General features: G+C 38.5%; 1 protein-coding gene across 2 annotated transcripts in view; it reads left to right on the top strand.

Moving 5' to 3' along the window:
• Positions 1-245: 245 nt before the first annotated feature.
• SH3RF1 (SH3 domain containing ring finger 1) overlaps positions 246-22,195 on the top strand; it is an 85,896-nt gene continuing 63,946 nt past the window's right edge. The window contains exons 1-2 of one of the 2 annotated variants that reach the window (XM_017816568.1): positions 246-339; positions 1,653-2,141. In XM_017816568.1, the coding sequence (XP_017672057.1) occupies positions 1,755-2,141 (387 nt within the window). In that variant the 5' untranslated portion in view covers positions 246-339; positions 1,653-1,754. Of the gene's footprint in view, positions 340-572; positions 671-1,652; positions 2,142-22,195 lie in introns of those variants that run through there. The other variant, XM_017816569.1, reaches the window with a different exon arrangement.

Raw genomic sequence — 22,195 nt, 5'->3', positions numbered from 1 at the left:
GTGGGGAGCGCCTCACGCCCTGTCCCGGGAAGCCTCCCGTGCTCTCCGCCGCCCCAGCCACCGCCCACAGCACCTGGCGAGGTGGGGAGAACGGGCCAGCCCCTCGCCCGTTCCCGCCCGCGGGGGGCGGTGCCGCCGCCTGGGACCCGCCGGACCCGCCCTCCGTCCCTGCCCGCGGCCCCTCGGCGGGGCGGTGCTGGGCCGCCCTTCGCGTCAGCGGCCCCTGCGCGGCGGGGCGGGGAGGGCACGGGAGTCTCGGCGCTGCTGCGGCGGGAGAGGCACCGGCGGGGCCGGCGGCGGCTCCTCACGGGAACAAAGCGGGGGCGGCGCGGCCACACGGTGAGAGCCGGGTGAGGGACGGGGAGGGGGTGTCTCTGGGGCTTCCCGGGGATCCCCCGCACCCTCGAGGGGCGGCTCGGCGCGGCGGAGGGACCGCGGGCCCGACCCCTCCCTCCGCTCCGCGCCTCGGGGCGGGGTGACAGCGCCGTGTCCCCCGCCCGCCGCCCCCCCCCGCCGCCCGGGGTGCCGTCCCCGCTCGCCCCGTGTCTCCGGGGGGATCCCTTCGCGCCGCCCGCCGCGGGGTCCGCCCGCCCGCGGTTCGCTGTGACCGAGGGGAGCGGGGTAAAGCCATAAATCGGGGAGGCGGCCCGGGCGCGGAGCCTGAGAGCAGGTAGGTGCGGGACGAGCGCCGGGGGAGCCGCTCCCGCAGGCGGCTGCGGGGGCTGGGGGAGGCGCTCAACTTCGCTCGGTGCTGGACACTGCCGAGCTCAACAAGCCTTTTTCTGCCTGTAGAGCAACCTAGTGTGAATGATTTTTTTTTGGGGGGGGGAAGGGGTTTTTTTTAGTGGTGGTGTTTGGGGGTTTTCCCCCTCCCTTTTCCCAACCCCTCGCTGCACACTGGAGCTGGCTTGGAGGCTCATCCCTGCCTCTGGCTGCATACGCAGCACTCGTGTTGTCCTAACGATATGGCAGTAGCACTTCCTGCTGTAAATCACTTCGCGATAGTTTTTGAAGCGCTTCTTAAAGGCGGCACTGTAATGAACCCTCTTGTCAGTGCGTATGGTAAGCTTAGGATCCTGTGAGCTGGAGGCTGTTTTCAAGGCTCATCTGTGAATGTGCTGCAGTACTTTTCACAGAAATGGTAGAAATGCAGTTCACAATGGGCTTCGTCTTGGCATAAATGTAATTCCCTTTTCTATGCCCTGTTGGTGTACACTCTCTGATTTTGAACTCTGTTGTAGTTACCTTTGCCATCTTCTTGTTGTGAAAAAAAGCTAATTTCAAGTAAATGTTCAGAGAAACTTATATATTAAGCAAGAATTATGAAAAGTAAGCTTTATTATACTACTGTACTGGGGATAGCTCTTTGTTCTGGAATAATTTGAGAAAAAAAATTCACTCAAGACTGAAATTTGTGGGCACTTGAGTTTAAAAACCTTAGCTGTTAGCATTTCTTAAAATACTTTAAATAGATATATTAATGTAGATTTCTATTATTGTTATTTTAGTGTTTCTTTAATTTATTGAAATATCTACTGAGTTAGTCTAGAGATCTCTTATTTTGCTGTTTGTATGAACATCTTCATATAAAATGGTATTGCTGACTCTTTTCTCAGCTTATTAATGCCTTTTTCCCCTCAAAAAAATTTTAGAGCATGGTCAGAAGAGGAATGGATGTAACATGATATCCTTGCAGTGCTCAAAACACACAAATTCTACAAAGATTTGTTTTTTCATTAAGTAATACAAAGAAAATGGATGAATCAGCTTTGCTGGATCTGTTGGAGTGTCCTGTTTGCTTAGAACGCCTTGATGCTTCTGCAAAGGTCTTGCCTTGCCAACACACATTTTGTAAACGGTGTCTGCTGGGCATTGTGAGCTCTCGAAATGAGCTTCGATGTCCAGAGTGCAGGACTTTGGTGGACTGCAGTGTTGACGAACTCCCCAGTAATATTTTGCTTGTTAGACTACTGGATGGCATCAAACAGAGGCCTCGAAAACCTGGAGCTGGAGGTGGGACTACCAGCACAAATGCTTTAAGGGTCCCCATCAACACTGTAGCTAACTGTGGATCAAAGGACCTGCAGAGCTCTCAAGCTGGACAGCAGCAAAGGGTGCAAGCACGGAGCCCTCCTGTAAGGGTAAGTACTATGTGGTGACAGTATTTTGTTGCATTCCTATCTTTTCCTCACCATTTCAAAATGGTTGATGGCCTCTGCTTCAGGATAAGGGCAGTCAGGTGGTTAATACAGCAAAATAACATATTTTTGAGAATTGTCATAGATTTCAAGCAAAACACATCAGTGCTCCTATCACTATTGGTTTACTGTTGTGTAAATACAGTAATAATACTTCCTTATTAAAACTTAGTTTTTGAGGTAAGGAGAAGAAAAACATTTCAGACTCTTATCTGTCCTATTAAAGACCATCAAATAGAGCAAGATAACTTATGTGGAAAGCTTAAGTAATTGGTAAGGATAAACACCTTCTGAAGAACATGTGAAATTGTTCTTAGTTTGTTAACTGCAAGATTAGAGTTTTCATTTTGGCTCATGCACTTTCTGTAATGATTCTTACTATCAGTAAATTTCCTTTGAGTTAGGCATAACAAATGTTAAACATAAAGTTATGTTGTTGAGATCAATAAAGGTTTTACCATTGGCTTCTAAGAAGCTACATTTTTACTTCTTTTCCTTCAAAAAGATGTGTTTGAATTCCTGTGATCTGGTAAGTTATTTACATTTATTAAGTTATTTACGTCCTTACCTCTTCTTTAATTAGTTTTTTCTCAAGGTATTTTTTCTAAGTGATTCGGAAAATCTATGTACCATGATGGGAAGACATTGCCTTCTTTCTATACTCCAGTATGAAAGTTATGCAATCTGTAGACTCTGTCATACCTTATAATCAAGACTCAGTAGCCTCATTTATGATAATTCGTTCTAGAGCCTGTGTCAGGAAATGCAATTTAATGAGATGACAGACCTTGCTCTGTTTTATCTAATGACAAAGCAGGACAGCTTCTCTGAAAGGTTTTGCTGCCCAATTTGTGATGCATGCATATTCAGAGTTCCTGTGTTTGAAGCGGAGTTTTTGAATGGTTTAGGTGGTTTCCATCTTGTGGAGTTTATTTGGTTTTTATGAAATATCTTGAGGAGTTCCAAGGAGAGGGCTGGAACGTGTATTTGGCAGGACTAGTCTTTATTTTAAAGTGTAGCTGAATTATTTAGTATACTTACCCGGGGAAGGAAGCCTTACATTGATTTTCCTGCGTTGTACTTACACGATCAGAATATCTCTGAAAGATCTTAGCTACATCTCTTAAGTTTGCATGAGGATTTAAAATACTGGGTTTTTTCCATTAGATGATATTGTTTTCTCTGCTCGCTAGAGATCTCATTAGGTTCTTTACTTTAGAATATAGAAATTATAATTATCAACCCACTTCCTGTTAATGAGTTTTGTTCTGTGTATATTAATTGGTGAGGAGAGAAGGTGATCTGTGAGGTTTTTCTGTTGATGGTTTGTTTTTATGTTTTTGGTGGTTTTTCTACCAGGAGGTAGAAACCTTAAAAAGTACTGCAAAGAAGCATCAGCAGTATCAAAACCAGTCCAGTCTTCTCCAGAACTTTAAGGTGTTTATCATGATACCTTGCTTTTGCAAAAGCTCTTCAACTTAAAACAAAGCAAAACACCTATAGGACTTGTCTATATATATTTTTTTGTGTTGACCTTTGTACGTAACTGTGTATTTTCAGAGACTACTTCTCCATAAAGGCTTCCAGTTCATCAATGTACGTGAAGGACTGCACTTCAGGGTTTCTCAAAGCCTTATTAGAAAAAATTACTTGAATATGGAATATTCCCTCTTTTTTAATGTTCTATAATATCCTGTTGTGCAACATTTGCATTTCCAGATGTTGTGGAGAGTAGAAAGTGATAACATATGGAAGGTTGCTTCAGTTTATTAGTTATGCTGTACCGTGTGCCCTTAAAATTGTGACCATGTGCATTCCTTATGTGATTAACTGATAGTGTATATTAGTTTTCAGAGTTTTACAGTAAGGCTTCTTTGTTTACATCTTTGTTTGTGGGGTTTCACAGGCATTCTTGTGCCGCCTTTCTTTTGGGAGACAGGGAAAGATGATGATCTCATCTTTTGTCCACTTCATCCAGAGCCTTTTTTACTAGGAGGGCAGTACTTTTAAGAACACAAAGAGATTTTGACAGATAAGAAGGTGGAGATATGAACTAATTTTCCTTTTTCTGTATGAAAGGCGTTTAAAAAAAAAAAAAGTCCAGAAAGCAAAATACCAATTTAATGGACAGTGTTGAAGTGAATGCCCTATTTGCTTTGCTAACTCTTACACAAAGATGCTTGCAAATACAGTTCCTCTCTGGGAATTGAAGAGGAAAATCTGTTTCTAGATAACTGGCAGAGTCAGATTTCCTAAACTAATTTTGCTGAAGGGGAACTAGTAAATGAAAGTTTCTGTTGTGTTAAATGAAGTGAACGTGGATGAAGGCTGTCAAGTCATAAACATTCTGCTTATACCCTGAAGTTATACTAAGCTCATAAATGCCCTTTCAGAGAATGCCATAATTTTCAGAAGAAGTTAATATAGCATGTACTGCAGCATGATTTCCTGAACTGTATCAATGACTGTGGAGCGGCCAGCCCTGTTACTGCACAGTATATTGCATTCTCTGTATGTACGTGGTGACACATGGCAATAAACAAACTAATGGTTCTTTGAGTCTTAAAACTAATGACTCCGGGTGGGTGGTGGGGTTTGTATCTCCCCCACTATAGTAACTGTGTTTCTCTCTGTAACCCTTACAAGCTTTCACTGCTGTAACAATTTATCCCTGCAAGTTCTTTACCTGTTTCATTTCCCTGCTGTTTTGATATGTAAAACCTTCTGTGCCTTTCCTTGGTACTGGTTGGACAAAGGCAGCATCCTGCTGTACCTGATGGAGAACTTGTGTTTGCTGACTGCCCAGCACTTCTGTTCTGAGCAGTCAGTTTGCCTGGGAGAAAAAATAAAATGGTTATGCTCATACTGCAGCTTCCTCTCTGGTATGGATGCTAATTTAATGATTTCTACTTTTTTTGAAGCGAAAACCTTCAGCTAAGTTGTCAACTTGGAAGAGCTGTAAGAAGCATGGCCTGCTGTCAAATATGCTTGGGACTGGTCATAAGGAGCAAGTTATTGAGGGCTGTTGAGAGGCTGCATTACCACATGAGCCTTGTTTCCTTCAAAAGAGTATATGAAAATGTTAGGGTCCTTACTTACAAGTTTATGCTCATGTTATTCTTTTTGTCATTTTCACAAAGTATGTCAAACAAGAATTATCTTAAGTTACTTATGGCAGTTTTACAAGGGTATGCTTATTGTAGGAGTCTTAAACGTAGCTGTGTGTATAAGTTGCTAGATGTTGGAGAGCTGTTCTAATTTCTTTACTAGGTGTATTTAAGATAATATATGTTTAGCTTTTTCCTTGAATTTGTATTTGCCTAAGACATACGATTCTCCTTCTAGTTTGTTTATAGTCCAAATTTCTGAAATTAGGGCTGTCTTTTCAGCAGAACCTAGAGCAGAGTTTGTCTAGATAGTCTGAAATCTCATCCCTGTTGAAAATATTTTGTAATAAGGTTTTAGCTGTTTTCTGGGCCAAACGTAGGCAGGAAGAGCTAGGAGAAGGATTCAAATGATCTCTGCTAACAAAAGCATGAAGAGCCCAAAAGTTGGGCATTCCTAATAGAGTTGATGCCTGTGCTGAATAAGTATTAATGGTGTAATTTGAGTATAGTATACTGTATGTCAGTGGAAAATCTTATCAAGAAACGTTACAATGCAATGTCAAAGTCCTAAAGCTTTTCCTTTTTTTGTTGTTTTTATTCTGGAAAACTGATAGAAAGCTCTGGTGATACCACTTTTGATGAAGTCTTCTTGAAATGAGAGGGTAAAGGAACGTTACCTTCAGAAAGAAAAACCCACAAACAGGAGGTTGTTCTCTGTTTGCTAATGCTTAGCAGTGGTGCAGTGTCGTGTAAACCCATTCTCATACTTGCATGCAGGAAAGCAGCAGTACAATTTTAAATTTGCACATCCATATTGCTGCAGCAGTGGTCATTTGTGATCCAGTAGGCTTGTCTGGGAACTGCTGAAGCAGTTTTAATGCCAGAAAAGAAAATAAATAGAGCCAGGTTTTCCTCCCCAAGCCATTGTGTTTGACCTCAGCACACACCTTGGGGTAATAGGGACAATGGGCCACCTTCTAGTCTGTGAGGACTTATGCAGGGCAGGCTTCTCTGTCAGACTCAATAGATGATACCAACACTAACCACTCTGGAGAAGAGAGCTCAGGGTAGCAACTTGCACAGTTTGACTATTTTGCAGGTTGCAGAAAACTGATAGAAGCCAAAACAACTCCTGCTGTTGTAGGGCTACTGAGATCCTGGCAGAACTTAAATATCAAAGAAAGCTTCTTAGACTAGAAAATAACAATGGGACTGAAAATGTGCATTCATAGATCAATAATTTTATTAAGTAATTGTAAATAAATACTGGAGTTGCCAAGCATAGCAGCAGGTGTAGATTGGAACAGATGTTTAAATCATCTCTGAAGAAGAGTTAGTAGAGTAAAACAGCACAAAAAAATGTATCAGTCAATATCTGCTGGTCAGGTACTTTTAGAGGAGTACATCATCATAGTAGATCAGATTGTAAAGTATACCATTTTAAGGGAAAAAGTAGTTGTAGAAATATGCAAGAAACAGTGGCTAATGCAGTTAGTTTCATGATTGTTATTTGTGATGGTAGGCTGGAGAATCATCACTTGATGATACCTGATTTTGAGCTGACCTCAGCTGCCCAGAGGGATATTCCATACCATATGGCATCACACTCAGTGGGGGGAAGAAGAAGGAAGTGGGGGAAGTTCCCAAGTAATATTTGAGAATCTGGAGATAGACCCCTATTCATATTCTGGAGTCATCATTAGAAAATCTTTTGTGAAGTCATTGTAAATTGTGTATGCATACTTTTGTTTCATCTCATTCTTGCAGAAATACCTATTTTATAGGTATTTTTTTATATTTACATTTTATATTTAAATATTTACAATTGCTTGTACAATTTAATTACTTCTGTGTAACGCTGCTCTATCCTATGTTAAACTAGAAAAAATCTAACGGGGATTATAAATATAAAAGGAAAAGTAGACTGACTCTCGTGGTGTTAATGTTTCCTTTCAGAGATAAGTAATTAGGTAGAGAGGGAGGATAAGTAAAAGGAAGAATTGTCTCTGTATCCAGACTTTGGGCTACGATTGAGAGCTTCCGGGCTCAGTTCCTGGCTTTACCACAGACATCCTTTATGACCTTGTACAGAATCACTCAAAGCTCTTTGTGCCTCTGTTTCCCATCTGCAGATATGACTGATAGTACTTTCTTTGTTTGACTCACTATTTAAACTGTATACTCTCCAGGGCAGAGATTGACTTTTTAAATTTTGGATGTATCCATAGGGTGTTTTACAATGGCTCTACAGTCTCTGCTGAGGACAGTAGATCCTGCTGTTGACTCCAAATGGTTGACTTCCGCTTTACTGGGGAACCATTCATATCCATTTCCTGTCCCAAAGATGGTGCAATGCCCAGTGTCATGTTGTTAAGAGGATTTAATTTTGTTTGGATGTTTAATAGGAAATCACATTAATACCTCAGTGAGGAAAAGCTGGACACTTAAAACATCCATGTACTATCCCACTCTTCAGCTAGGGAAATCTACATCTGACTGGCACACTGGTTTGAGTGTGTTTTGAAAAGACTAAGAAGTAAGAATATCTAATGCAAATTGTGTTGGCAGTGCAGAAATATTTTATTCCTTACTTTGAACCTCAATAGCTGTCTTGAACCTGTGAACTAACATTAATCTGCTTGATAAAATAGCTGCCAAACAGGTGCAGGTGTTTAGAAAACTATTTATTTAGAAAACAATTAGGTTTTGAAGTAAACCGATTTATAAACCAAAAACCAAGTCCATATTATTTAATCGTAATACTGAAATCCCCTTTAATTTAGATTATGATACTGTTTTTGTGTGTGTGTGTGTTAGTGGAAGACACTATTTTATTGCTTTGTTTTCAGGTCAAAGAGGGGGCTGTCTTTATTTCCCTTCATTTTCTAGTTTAAGGTTCCTCTATTTCTGTAGATTCATTTAAAACCACCTGTGTGAAATAAAATGGTGTCTTTTTTCACCCACTTTAATGTGCCCAGTGAATTACAGGTTATTGCTCCACTCAAAAAGCTTTGATCATTCAGAAAATTTAAACTTCTGCATAAAAAGGAAGTCTCAAGCCCTCACTTTTAATGGGCTTGTGAAGGGGAGCAGGTTTTTTTTAGAGAGAATAAAAATCCTTGAATTTTTCTCTCATTACCACAGAAATCATATACCAATAAAATTGCTTTACATAGGTGATCCAGGGTCTGGTCAGAAAAGCCAGTTGGCAGTGCTGGTGTTGTGTTTCTGTGTGCACAGTGTCTGGCTTTCTGCAGTGGGTACCTCTTGTTTGGTGGCTTAATAGGCATCATGTATAATATGAAGAGCTGAAGAGGCTGATTGGGATGGGGTCAGCTAGAAATGCTTCATCTCCTCTCTCCTTTACCTGAGTGACATGGTTTTTACATGGTACTTCAGTGTTTAGTGCATGCATAGAAACTGCAGAAAACAGAAAGCCTGAAACTGCAGCTGTGATAATAAAACTGGAAACTTGTTATGTTCAGTTGTTTGTCTTTCTTTTGGTGGACTTCCCCTTGCAGTGCATTTGGCCTTCTCCTTATGACATGCTTAACACCTTCCTTGGTCTTTTCTTTGGCTCCATCATTGTCCTTTGTTTAAATGTTCTCTTGCCTCTGATCTTAATGTACTGCTTCCAACAAAAAGAAAACATATATTTTTCTTCCCTCTTGTGTCCAATTTGTCCTTGACTGTGTCAAACATAAGGAACGTAAAATAAACAATAAGAAAGAAAATTTTCTATTGAAGTATCTGGACTACAGACAATCTTGAAGTAATTGTAACTAAAATCTGCCAAATGAATGAAAATCATAAAATATAGGTTAATATTACTGTGTTGCTTAGTCTCCTGGGGTTTGAAAGTTACTTTTTTCTTTCTTCTCCTTTAAACCAATGCCTATATACGCATCTTAGTGTAAGCAAGAATGTGTCTCAGTAATTAAAACTGAAATATCATCTGGTCAGCCCTGTTCACGCATATACCTCATTACTGCTTTCACGAACAAAAAGTGTGCATCTGTTAAACCTCATTTCCTGTTTTAGTAGACAGAAAAACTCATCTTGGAAAATTAGCAGTGAATTCTTGGGTCAATTGAACTAGATCAAATTCTTTGCTATTCTTTTCATATCACCAAATCAGAGTCTTTTTAGAGAGCAGGTTTTTTTGGACTGAGATTAATTTTAGGAAGCAAGTGGATCTGAAGTGGGAGAGTTGCACATCCAAGTGCTCTTTTCTGCACTTCTTATCTTTCTTTGGTTTAGAGGGGGAGATGGCAGTACTGTCCTCTGACTACCAGACTGAACAGTGGGGCTCATCCTAGTCAGAGCCTTGCTGCACTGAGTGTGTCTGAATAACATCTTATTCATTTCCCATGGATATTGTTGGGGCTGCTGTGCAGTTTGGGTACGAAACCCCAAGCTGGGCAGCACAGAGGCAATTGCTTAAGTCTGTTTCTCACCTGCATCCTCTAAAAGGTCAGGAAATCACTGGAACTCAGAAAGATGCTCTGGAGATAAGGACAATCCAAAGAGAGAAACTGAGTCCAGTATTTTGAATTCTTTTGACGTGTGATGCTTATATGCATATCTTTAAAATGTTTCCTGGAAACCTACAGGTTTGGATTCTCCAGTTAAAGGGAAACTGAAACACAGAAGTCAATGTTTCATTTACAGACACTGTTGCCAAAGTGTCTCAGAATATGAGCCTGCTGGGTAGGTGAAAGTCAACTGTCGCGCATATGAGCAATCCACCATGGAAATCATTTATCCCTCTACCCTTAGAAGCTTTGGACTATGACACTCATTTTACACTTGTGACACTCAAGCATGTGATTTACTGTCCAAAGTTAAGGTTTTGTAGCATAAGAGTATAAACACTTCAGAATTTTAAATAATTTCTTGTCTAGATATTTGTTCCTAACTTATTCGGCTCTTGATTAATCCCCTCTGCCCTCCCCTCCCCCAAGCACTTTAAATTCTTAAGTATTAAAAAACTAGGACCTGCAAGAATGTGTCTGATCTCCTAAAAACAAGGAAAAGATTTTCTTGTGCACTCTCTCTCTCACACAGTAATTGCTTGAAATATTGCTGATATGCTTGGGCTTCCACATCTAATGTTTTAAATATGGTGAAAAATTATGGGGTTTTTTGTTTGTTTCTTTGTTTTTAATTGAACTAAAAGCTCTGGTCTGGTGTACTTTCTGTCTTCCTTGATTTTTTCAGAGTGAAATACAGATTGCCAGGTTTTATTTTCTGAAAATGTGCAAAGTATAATTTTATAGTTTCTAGCTTGGAAGTATGCTATTAATCATAAATCTATTTTGATCAAAGATAAACATTTCAGTGTTGCTTAAATATTAATACAGATATCGTTCTCCTCCTCTCTGAAGTGAAGGACTGCTGCCAATGCTGCACATAAGATAAGTCGGGCAGCAAGATTGTGTCATGTTGGACTTCATAACACCTGCAGCACTCCTCAGTCTTTTGTGTTCGTTTGTTAATAAGGCTGATTTGTTTCATGGCATTAGTGTTGCAGAAAGATGAGGTAACTCTGCTCTTCTTTTTTTTTGTAAAGGAAAGATGTGCATATTACTTTTCTTGACTTTCTCTTCTCAGCACCTAAGCTTTCAAAATATACATGTGCATTGAAAGCTTTTTAAAGAACCGAACCACTGTTATATCTTGTGTGAACCACAGTTCTACAAGACAAGCCTTTGAAAAGCTGTGGTTACAGACAAAAGTACTCATTCCTGCAGACTTTCAAGCTGCTGAACTCAAGAAAAGGAATGTAGTCTTGCTTGCACAGAGGCAGTAGAAGATCAATACAAAATAATTTGAAACAAGTCTCTTCAACTGTTCTTTATTAGTATGTCTATCTTAACTCATTATGTTATAGTCTGTGTTTTATTTATATAAAAAGAATTGGGGAAGAATGAAGCACTTCTGACATCAAAAAGTGTTAAGATGAAAAACAGTCAAAGATAATCAGATGACGATCTGAGTTGGCATATATAGGGCATAGCTGTTCTAAAAGCTTATTTTAAACATATCCAGTAAAGATGAATTCACTGTACTGTGGTAATGTGCCCCTGAGTAGCGATGAAGCTTTTATTCTGAAGCTGAGAGCCTGCTAAAAGAAAATCAATGTCTCACGGACCTTCACTTGTTCATGTGTGCCAGTACCCTACCATCTGACATGGTCTTTTTCATGAGCTAGATAAAGATCTGAGAGGAGACTCTTAAATCTTATCCACACTAGCAGACTTAAGCCATTTTCAAAACCTGTTTAATTTAACACAGTTTTAAATCCACAGCCTTATTAAGTTAACAAGCCTTCAGCTTGCCACCAGGTTCTGTAATCCTCTTAGATCTTGGGTCTAAGCAGGGCAGGGATAGTCAATAAGCAGATGAATAGATAATCTTTCAGAAGACAGATCCTAAAGTTGAGAATTGCTGATCTGAATTTTCATTGAGTATAAGATACGTTACCACAGTACTTACTATGTGAGGGAAAAGTTGAAATGACTATCGCTTTGTTTCAGGGGAAGAAGAATGAATAAAGGATTTTTAAAAAATGCATTAATTTCTGGTTTGCAGCCCAATAAAATTAGGTTAAATTTTAAATATAGAATGAGGTAGATAAAAATAACAATTTATTTCCTTGCCATTATGCATATGCATATTAAAATCTTCTTGAGGTTGTTTCACAAGCTATTTTTGAAAATCTTTCAGGCAATCAGTAGTCTGTGGACCAGAATTTAAAGAACATTAATGCAGATCATGTGGCACCACTGCAGTCTGCATATTGCTTCTGTTCAGTTTTGGCTCTTCTAATACTCTTGAGCTTAAGCTGTGTCTATCTGCTGAACAGAGCTCCTGAGGTAGTGGAGCTGGAGGAAGGAAAACCAACCAGTTTGTAGTGGAAGAATTCAACCTAACATGAGGATTCCTGCCAGACGTATTCACACAGCACCAGAGTAGGAGCAGAGGAAGTGGATCATGGAATCACTAGTGTTGCAAAAGACCTCCAAAATCAAGTCCAACCTTTGACCGAATACTGCCATGTCCACTAAACCATATCATGAAGTGCCACATCCACTCGTGTTTTAAACACTGCTAGGGATGGTGATTACACCACTTCCCTAGGGAGCTTGTTCGGATGTAGGATGCAAACCAGGTCCAGGAGATGGCAAGGGTGACTTTATGTTTGGAGATGGTGGCAAAAGAGCTGAGCGCACAACTAGTCTGAGGCATGGACACTATCACTTATCTCATTGAAAGGGTGGGAGAAAGCCTCTGGGAGAACATGACTGAAAAGCAGAGAAATTTCAATGCTGATAAGTGATAAAGACCCAAAAGATGAAAGTAATAAGGGAGCAAAAAGGGTAGTGGTATGGAAATAAAACAAAATATGATAGTAGATTTGTAACATAGCAATAGACCAATTAGATAAAATATTATGGAGGAAATGGGATCAAGCAAATGACTCTTGGCTCACTCTTGAATTAGAGACTTGGTGAGGAGGACATGCTGCAGTAACAAGGTGAAGAGGTAGCTTGATGTTTGAGAACGGTTTTGGAGAGTATCAAAATAGAAAAGTTGATATGAAGTTGACTAGACAAGAGGTGAGAACAAAATTGGTGTTCACTCACATGCCTTCTACTTTCCTTCAGTATGTGTGTATTTGAATTTTAAAATACTGTGTATTTTATCATTGTTTATTTTGAAATATTGTGTCATGTATTATGTGACGTTTAGAATAGTTCCGTTCCAGAATGGTCAAAGAACTTCCATTCAGGACTGTGAGGGTTATTTCTGGCATGTCTCTCAAGCACTTTGAGATTCCTTACAGGATTCTAGAAATGTCAATTTTATTACTAATTTTATTACTAATTTTATTACTAATTTTATTACTAATAACGTATTCTCATTGTTCTTATCGAACCGATAGAGCTACAAATTTTAGTCTTTCATTCAGTGAACTTGAAAAGAATATAGGAAATGGTGGGTTAGCATCCTAGGAATTACTTGGAAATTGAACAAGATTCTCAAAGAAGGAAGAAAAAATAAACACAGTCTATGACTATTCTTATTTAATGGCATTTTCTTTCATCTTGCTAACATGTTTCCTCAGTCTTTTGTCTATTCCTTCAGTTAGTAATAGCTGAAAATAAGGATTTAAACATCCTACCAGCATTACAGACTATGGTCCCAATCTATTCTTTTGAATTCAGTCATGACAGACAAGAGGACTGAATTTCATGGTACATGTTCTCCAAGCAAAATAAGAGAATATTTTCAGATTTCAGTCCTTTGGAGTAGCTCACCTTTCCTTAATATTGTCAAAAGGAGAACTATCTTTTCAGAACTATGTTTTCAAAATACATTATTTTTTGTTCACTGAGAAGGATTTGTGTTTATTTTCACTTTCACTAATAAGGGAATTGGTTTTTTCAGCGGAGAAATAGAATAACTAGTGGACTGTTTCTGAAAATGGGTTCCTAAACTTGTTTACAACTTCAATAAATGTTTATCTTCTCGTACTGAAACCTCTGAATGCACAAAGAAACATAAGGGTCAAGGAAAACTTATTTCTAACTGGGTTTATGCTCTTTACTCAGGAAATCATATTTTTTCATATATTCAATTCAGAATTTTGTTGCTTGTAACAGGGAACTGATGTCATTTATGCTTCTCTATTTGTTTTTTTATCACCCTACCATTAAATGGAACTGCATGAAAGAGGTATTTATTTTAAATACCATAGAGGAGAAACTGGTTATTCTATGCACTCTGTACAAAGCTTGTGTGCTTTTATTTACTTAAATATAATAAAATATTAAATGCTGTGTCTTATGCATTTGGATAGGGAATATTCATAATTGCATATGTTGTGATTGATAGGGAGATTTTTTTTATTTTTTTTTTTTATACTCTTGTTTCAAATTTTCTGAGTTTGCACTAAACGAATCGAAAGAAAAAGGGGGTAGGAGTTAAACCAGTGCAACTGTCAGGAAGTGATTGTGCCTTTTTTTTCCTGCAGCAATCACAGAATTTTACATAAAAACTCAAGTGCCATTTTAAAAATATTCTCTGAATAACATTTTATGTAACACTGCATCCTAATTCCTTTTAGAGCTTTTGAAATGTCTGCAGTTAGCCTCTACCACACAATTCCTTATTTTTTGATGTTGATGGGAGTTACATGAGTTAATGAGATAGATTGGTTGATGAAGTTTGTGCCCATGTTTCTTGTGTCTTCTAGGCTGTGGCTGTCTAGATGGGTGTATATTTTTTTTGTCTGGGGTGTACTGCTCAGTTCTCAAGTAAAGAGATTATATTAGAAATGGTTAAAAAAGTAGTGAAATTATTTTAGAGCAAATTTTGTACTTGCAGTCATGGAAGGATATGGATTTATAATATTCAGAGGTACAGTCCTTGGAAGAAATCTCTGTGCGTGTGAAATTTTTCATCTTCTTACAAGGGGATTTCAGTGCTGCTTCAGTTAGATATAGTCAAATTGAAGCCCAGTTGCACATAGCCAGATTGAAGTTCAAGGTCATTGATCTGAATCAAGCAGAAACACTAACTTGGCCATTGAATTAGATGTGTCTTACAGCTCAAAAAATGTTATAGCCCAGCATGCAGTAACCACAGTGTAGTCTCTCCTATAGTAAATGGAAAACAAAGTATTGCAAATCATGTGTTTCAAGCAAACCTTGAAGTAGTTGCTTTCAGGAATTATTGAGTTCTGTTTGCATAACAAACATACCTTATGATGTTGTAGAAATGCTCTTTGTTCTTAAACAGATAACTTCACCTTCTGCTACAATCTTGTTTAGGAAATCTTCTAACTGCTATTTGCAATGTACAGTTAGGACCACACATCTTCCTAGAAGCAGCATCTAATTCTTGAAAAGTCAAATACCTCTGGTTCTTAAAGGTAGAACATTAGTAAGAATTTGTAAGATTTCATATAGACCAAAATCAAGTTATGCACTGCTTTTCTAGGTTTGAATGCATGAATATGTTTAAAAACTGAGATTCATGTTCTTTCCACGTTTCATTTTTGGGAAAGAGGTAGAGCCAATTAAACTTTTGGGAGAGTGTGGATTTTTGACTTAGGGAAAAACCATTGCTTTTACAAAGGAAGATCAAACTTGGCATCGAACAGAATTCAAATGTCAGGGCTTTGTCAGCACCACAGAGCTCTGGTTTTGGGTGTGGATTCCAATTACTGAAGTTTAGGCTGAACATACCATTAAATGCCAAACTGTGCTTTGTTTTTGGAAAAGGTAGTTGATTTTTATTAGGATAAATGAATTTGAATGTCTTAGTAGTGGTAGTCAGTGGATGAAATAGCATTTGATTTGTGCTGTGTTTTGAAACAAGAATACTTTTTTGCAGATTTCTTTCTTCTATTCAGCATATTAAATTTAATGGAAGAAATCTGTCCAAAGTGGTCTTACGTAAACACTCACTGTGTTTATATTTTTCAGGGTCTTGTAGCTATAGTAATAAAATTGCAGTTTTGAACTTTGCTAGTAAAATATACATTGGAAAATATTCTGTTGGAATAGAGAGGCATGTTAATGGCTTCCAAGAAAACAGATCTGGTAAAAACCTGTAAGTGCGGTAGATATCCTTCATTACAGGGACACTGGTCTTAGTGTTCCTTTGGTAGCTGAAGCAATAAAGCTGCTGCTAAAGGCACCGATCAGCAGAATAAGTCTGGAACAGGGGATAGTACGCTATGAAGACTGATAAAACTGACCATAAATACCAGAGCTGGGTCATTGGTTAGTGCCTGAAGAAAAACAGAATTTCTGAGAGAGGATTAACAAGAAGGAAGAAAAGCATCAGAGCTTTGCATGAACCATCAAGGCAACAGACAACACTGTAGAAAGCACAGGAATTGCAGATAGCACTAACAATTGGAAAGTATGCGAGGGCTGTTTCTTGGTCATATTATTTCTGGAGAATCATGATTTTATGAATATTCTTGGTAAATACTATTTTTAATTTTATTTTGTCTCCCTAATGAAGGTGAGCCAGCAAGGACTACAAATGTTAGCTAGCTGTTTAGATTGAGGGCTAACAAATATTTTGTATTTTATATCAGTGGTTTTTGTGTGTCTTTGCATGAAATGTTTTGAAAAGACAGTGGGAAAAAATAGCATTGAATACAGAGGTCCCATTTATTTTTCTGTTTAGTCATTTTGTCAGTGTGCATTAAATCTCCCTTAAGTGAATCACCTTAATTAAGGTAAGTCGGCCTTTGTTTCAGTGTTTAACGTACTGTGAAGATTGGTACCAGTGATTGTAGTGACTTAATCATGTAGACTTCAGGCCCCCTTTCTAAAGCTGAAGTTGTTCTGCTCTGTGAAAATAAAATATTCACTGGAAAAAGGATTAAAACCCAACTGCTCACATCCCAGGCGAGTGCTCGGGTCATTGAGCCAGAGGATTGTTTTGCCATCCCTTTCAGTGCTGTAAGAGAGGTTAGGGGGAATCCATGCTGAGACATCTGTGGTTTTATTGGTTAGATCTCATGCCATGTTGAATCATGTATTGCAGGTATGAATGACGCTTCTTATGGAAATAGCACCTTTTTACTGTTTTTTTCTTTATCTCCTTTTTTGTATCCCCAATGAATAATTCGATCACATAAAGTAATTCTGATTGCGTATTTTGTCTAGAAGGCACATAATTGAGCATGGCTTGAAGTGTGGTTTTCTCTACTTTTTGACTATCAGATGGGCAACATAACATTTGTTCTTTGTGTTGGCTTAGCTGTGATATTTCTCTTCTCATTTTACTCATGTAAAGATGAGATTAGTCAGGAGAAAATTGTTCATTTCTGACTTCTGTTTTTAATGAGAAAATAGTATCTCTGGGGATAAGCCTTCGGATGTTGGAACATTATTGTTTAGAAAGAAACTAATATTTGCCAAATCATGAATTAAATTTTTTTTCACAAGTTAAATTGCTTTTAAAATGACAGCTTTAAAAACATACATAACTTTGAATATTACATTTCAGGTAGGCTGTATCTCTATGACCTTGTAGGTATTATATGTCTGCTATTAAATTTGAAGGAAAAAATAACAAAAGTAGTAATTTCGGTATACTCTTACTCCCTTAAAAATATTAATAACCAACGAAGTGCATTGAGATGTATATGGACTTCAATTTTTCATATGACCTTGCACATTGTATCTAGCCTTTCACCTTTTCCAGTTCAGTTGTGTTCTTTCTGGGTGGTAGGAAAAAAAAAAAGATTAAATTTTATGTGTTTTGTGTTGCAGCACAAAGTGTTTGAAAACTTAAGTGGTAAATCTGTATTTAAGAAGAATCACTGAGCAGTGTAATATTAGTTTGTTTCTTTTTTTAAAAAAGTAAAATAGAACCTCAATCTTCTACCTCCAAGGAGAGAGAACAACCAGGGCTCTACAAATGTAGTATTGCTGAGAAGTACAAGTACTTACTCATTATGGCTCTAGATGAAAACTGTTCTACTTGATGCATGCGAATGAGGGAATAAAAGTAACTGTAGTGGACTACATAAAATGTTGGCACTGGAAAGCTGAACTGCTGGTGTGTAGAGATCATCCCTTTGTTCTCTTTCCATGTTCTTTATTTACTCTATGCAGTATTTCAAATAAAATGCAAAACTGGGATTTTTATGGGTGTATTTTACTGTTTACCTTTTTAAAAATAAAACTACTTTTTAATGTATTACTTGTTTATTTTTATTTATGTGAAATATTTATATATAATGCTTGAGTTAATATTTTTTAATCTCTTGTATTCAAAATGTGTCAGTGATGATTGTCTTACTGTAACTATAATGATTTTTAAACTCATAGCTTTGTTGCAATTTCCATTGCTGTCAACCATTTAATATCATTTTAAGTTTGGAAATGTGGTCACCCAGCAGAGTGTGCACAGAAAGGACTGCTGGGCTGGCTTGGCACTCTTTGGTCTAATCTACTCAGGGATAATTAGTACAAGCATTACAGATAGTTCCAGGCAGGCAGCATTAACACCAAGTTTCTAAGAAACCTCTTGTGTCTAGTTTTGTTTCATTAGTATTGGCAGAGATGGAAGCAGAGGAGAGTGCTGCCAAGGTTATTACCAATGGATGACCCAGGCTGTTCTTGGCTGGAGGTGGAACCCAAAACACTGGAGTCTAGCTTACATCACCACTGTGATTTAGGTGTTGCTTAGTCCAGGGTTGGCAAAATTAGGAGAAATTCTTACTGTGAGTGATGTTGTGCTGGAAGCTTCTCTGAAATGCATCTTTGAATAGACAAGACCCCTAAATGCTAAGCCTATCCACCACCATTTTCCAGTGTGTGCTTTTAGAGTTTGGATTTTTCAGTTTGTAACAATAACAATGCAATGAAATGTGCCACCAAGGCACATCAGAACTGCTGTGACTGTCAAAAACTAAATGTAGCCTCCAGCACTTTAACAGTAAAAGTAAGCTGCTCATCTATCTCTTAAGCTAATATGTTGCTGAGATGAGAAAGGACTGTTAATAAGCAGTACTCTTTGTGAGTGTAGACTTAACTGTAGTAGATTTAATGATAAGGTTTATTAATGGAAGCCTTGCCCCACACTTGCTTTTGTTGAAATTCAATGTGCTTTCCATAACAATTATTGGTGAGATATCTTAATTTAAATTCTATTTTCTAAAACTAATATTAGGCAGGTTTTTTTGCAGCAGGAAGATGTTTAGCCCATACGTTGTTCTGCAGAAACCTGTTTTTGCAGTTGGATGTGTGACAAATTTGTTTCTCTGACCCAATTGTGTTTATATTCTTACAGTCTTTTGCTAGACTGGCAAAAACTTTGCTGTTAAGATGCTAGATACTGCAGCTTTGATCACATAGGTGAGCTTTGATTTAGGTTTCCCAGTGATTGGTATTCCAAAGGTCCCACTGCAGGTAGCCCATAGGTACCTCTGAAAAACAGCATGTGTCTGAAATCCTGCCTCTCCACAGCTGAGTGAGCTAATTCTGAACTGCAGAAGACTACTTCACTGGTATTCACAGTAGGAAATTCTCTCCTGAAGTTAAATGGATATGTCGAGGATTCCTTCAAAAGTTATTTTTTCTTCAAAAACAAAAACTCCCCCCAAAATAGTGCAGTTACTTAAGACAACAGCAAAAAACCTAGCCAGTATTTCAGTGTTTTGAGTCCTTCCCAAAATACATAGATCTTTTATTATCAATTTGTGGGTTTGTAGAGTCTTCTGCTCTTGGTTGTGGAGATTGGGCACTACCCACCCAGCCAAGGCTGAAGAGCCGTAAGTCATCTCCACCTATTGTGCAGGTCATGCCAGAAAAAAAAAAAATTAAGTCAATTCCAAAAGGTCAATAGAAAATGAACAGGGACTAGAGACAACTACCAGGCCTAATATGCATCTCTGATTCAAGAAGATCTGCTACATTTAGTATTAGTTGATAACAAATGCCTCCAAATCAGCGTGAGGGATGGTTTTCTCTCCTTAGTTTCTCAAAGGTCAAATTGCTTTAAATGCTCAAAGTGGTGAGTGTAGTAAGTGCCACTGAGGACAATATGCTAAGATTCTGATATAATATAGTTGAAATAGACATAAAGTAAGTAAAAAATGAAATTTTTAATCAGGCACGAAAGCCTTTAGCCATAGCTAAAGATATCTCTAGACTGAATACTCATTGTAAGGTTAAACATTACCAAAATTCCTTGTATGTTCAGCAGGTTTTGACTCACAATAAGAAAATTATTCTTATTGGGGTTTTAAAGTTTTGACCTTTTTACCTTTCCTGCTTCTTAAAAAGCATGTCAGTGACTTTAGAGGGCATGGTTTTAAGAAAATAAATTTTCAGTGAATGACTGTCGATACTCACATTAACCTGGATTTTCCAAATGTAGATCAGTCTATTTCACAGAATCACAGAATATGCTGAGTTGAAGGGGCCTACAAGGATCATCAAAGTCCAGCTCCTGGCCCTGCAAAGGACCATCCCCAAGAGTCACACCATGTGCCTGAGAGTATATCCAAACGCTTCTTGAACTCTGTCAGGCTTGGTGCTGTGACCACCTCCCTGTGGAGCCTGTGCCAGTGCCCAACCTCCCTCTGAGTGAAGAACCTTTTTCTAATATCCAACCTAAACCTCTCCTGACACAACTTCAGGCTGTTCCCTTGGGTTCTGTCACTGTTCACCAGAGAGAAGAGACCAGCGCCTGCCCCTCCTCTTTCCCTCATGAGGAAGTTGTAGACTGTGATGAGGTCTCCCCTCAGTCTCCTCTTCTCCAGGCTGAACAAACTTTGTGACCTCAGCTGCTCCTCATACGGCTTCCCCTCAAGGCCCTTCACCGTCTTTGTTGCCCTCCTTTGGACACTCCCTAATGGCTTAATATCTTTCTTGTGTTGTGGTGCCCAAAACTGCCACAATATTCAAGGTGAGGCTGCCCCAGTGTAGAGCAGGATGGGAGAATCCCGTCCCTCAACCAGCTGGTGATGCTTTGCCCGATGCCCCCCAGGACACAGTTGGCCCTCCTGGCTGCCATGGCACAATGACTCATGTTTCATTTGCCATTGACCAGGACCCCCAGGTCCCTTTCCATGGAGTTGCTTTCCAGCATCTCATTACGCAGTCTGTACATACAACCAGGGTTGCCCCATCCCAGGTGCAGAATCTTGTTGAACTTCATATGTTTGTTGATTGCCCAGTCCTGTAATTTGTTGATGTCTCTCTGCAGGGCCTCCCTGCCTTCAAAGGAGTCAACAGCTCCTCCCAGTTTTGTGTCATCTGCACTCAAAGAGAAGGTGGAAGGGAAAGAGCTGTCAGCTGTTCATGCTGACTGGGTGAATAAGCCAGCACCACATGAAGCTTCGAGTTCCCTTAGCATCTTATTTTCTTTAACTTATATTCAGTTTCAGATATTTTGTTTGTATTCAAAAGTAAATTTAGTTTCAACACTCAAAATTGACTTAAAGCTTATTTTACTATAAACCTTTTAAAAATCAATACTGGATAATACAAAATAATGTGAGATTAAATATTCATTGACAAATGAAAGCTTGATGTGTCAGACAGAGAGCTTAAGATTCCAAACTACTGTAGAAAATGCTTAATTTCCAACTCACAAATTATTTGGGAAATTACTGGGACAGGAGCAATGAGCTGTTCTGTAACTCCTGCCCCTAAATTATTCTGGGATGTGGCAGTGATTGACTCTGCAAATTGCTGCATTCATCTTGAATGGATGGTCTGATTTATAAATTAATATGTAGATGAAGGAGACTGGGAAATAGGTTAAATTTGAGTCTTAAGTGGTATAAATAAGGAAAGACCCACTTAATCGGTCAAGATTTCAGGTCTTTGTTACATCTTAATACATGACCTAAACATGGCTCTCAAAAATGTCTGACTTTAGTTGTAGTGGGAAAGTATTAAGTATTAATTTCTGTAGTGGCAAAATTAATATTTCTTGTTTTCTATAAGTGTATAAGTAAGGTGAAGATACTGATTATTAGTTTCAATGTACACATTCTGTATACAACTGTGGAAAAGGTGAATAAGTTATTGTCAAATAAGAATTTTTTGTTTTCTTATTAGTGGTTCACTTGGTGACAAACTTATGACAATTTATATTTCTTTGTAAGAGAGGTGATGCAAATAATCATAAGTTTCTATGAAGAAGAGTGACAACAGATTTATTCATTTCACCATTTTTTCTTGGTTTTTTTTTCTTGCCATTGGAGTCTGACCCCTTAATGGAAAGATTATATTATGATACAGGAATACTTTCTAAAATATATTCAGTGAATTGGATTATCATTTAGATCCTGTTTCCAACAAATAGGGAGATTAGGGCTGTAATTCTCAACAAGTACAT

Source organism: Lepidothrix coronata, unplaced genomic scaffold, assembly GCF_001604755.1.
Source record: "Lepidothrix coronata isolate B3197 unplaced genomic scaffold, Lepidothrix_coronata-1.0 Scaffold56, whole genome shotgun sequence".
NCBI lineage: Eukaryota > Metazoa > Chordata > Aves > Passeriformes > Pipridae > Lepidothrix > Lepidothrix coronata.
The sequence above is the reverse complement of the archived record's forward strand: the minus strand, read 5'-3'. Positions and strand labels throughout refer to the sequence as shown.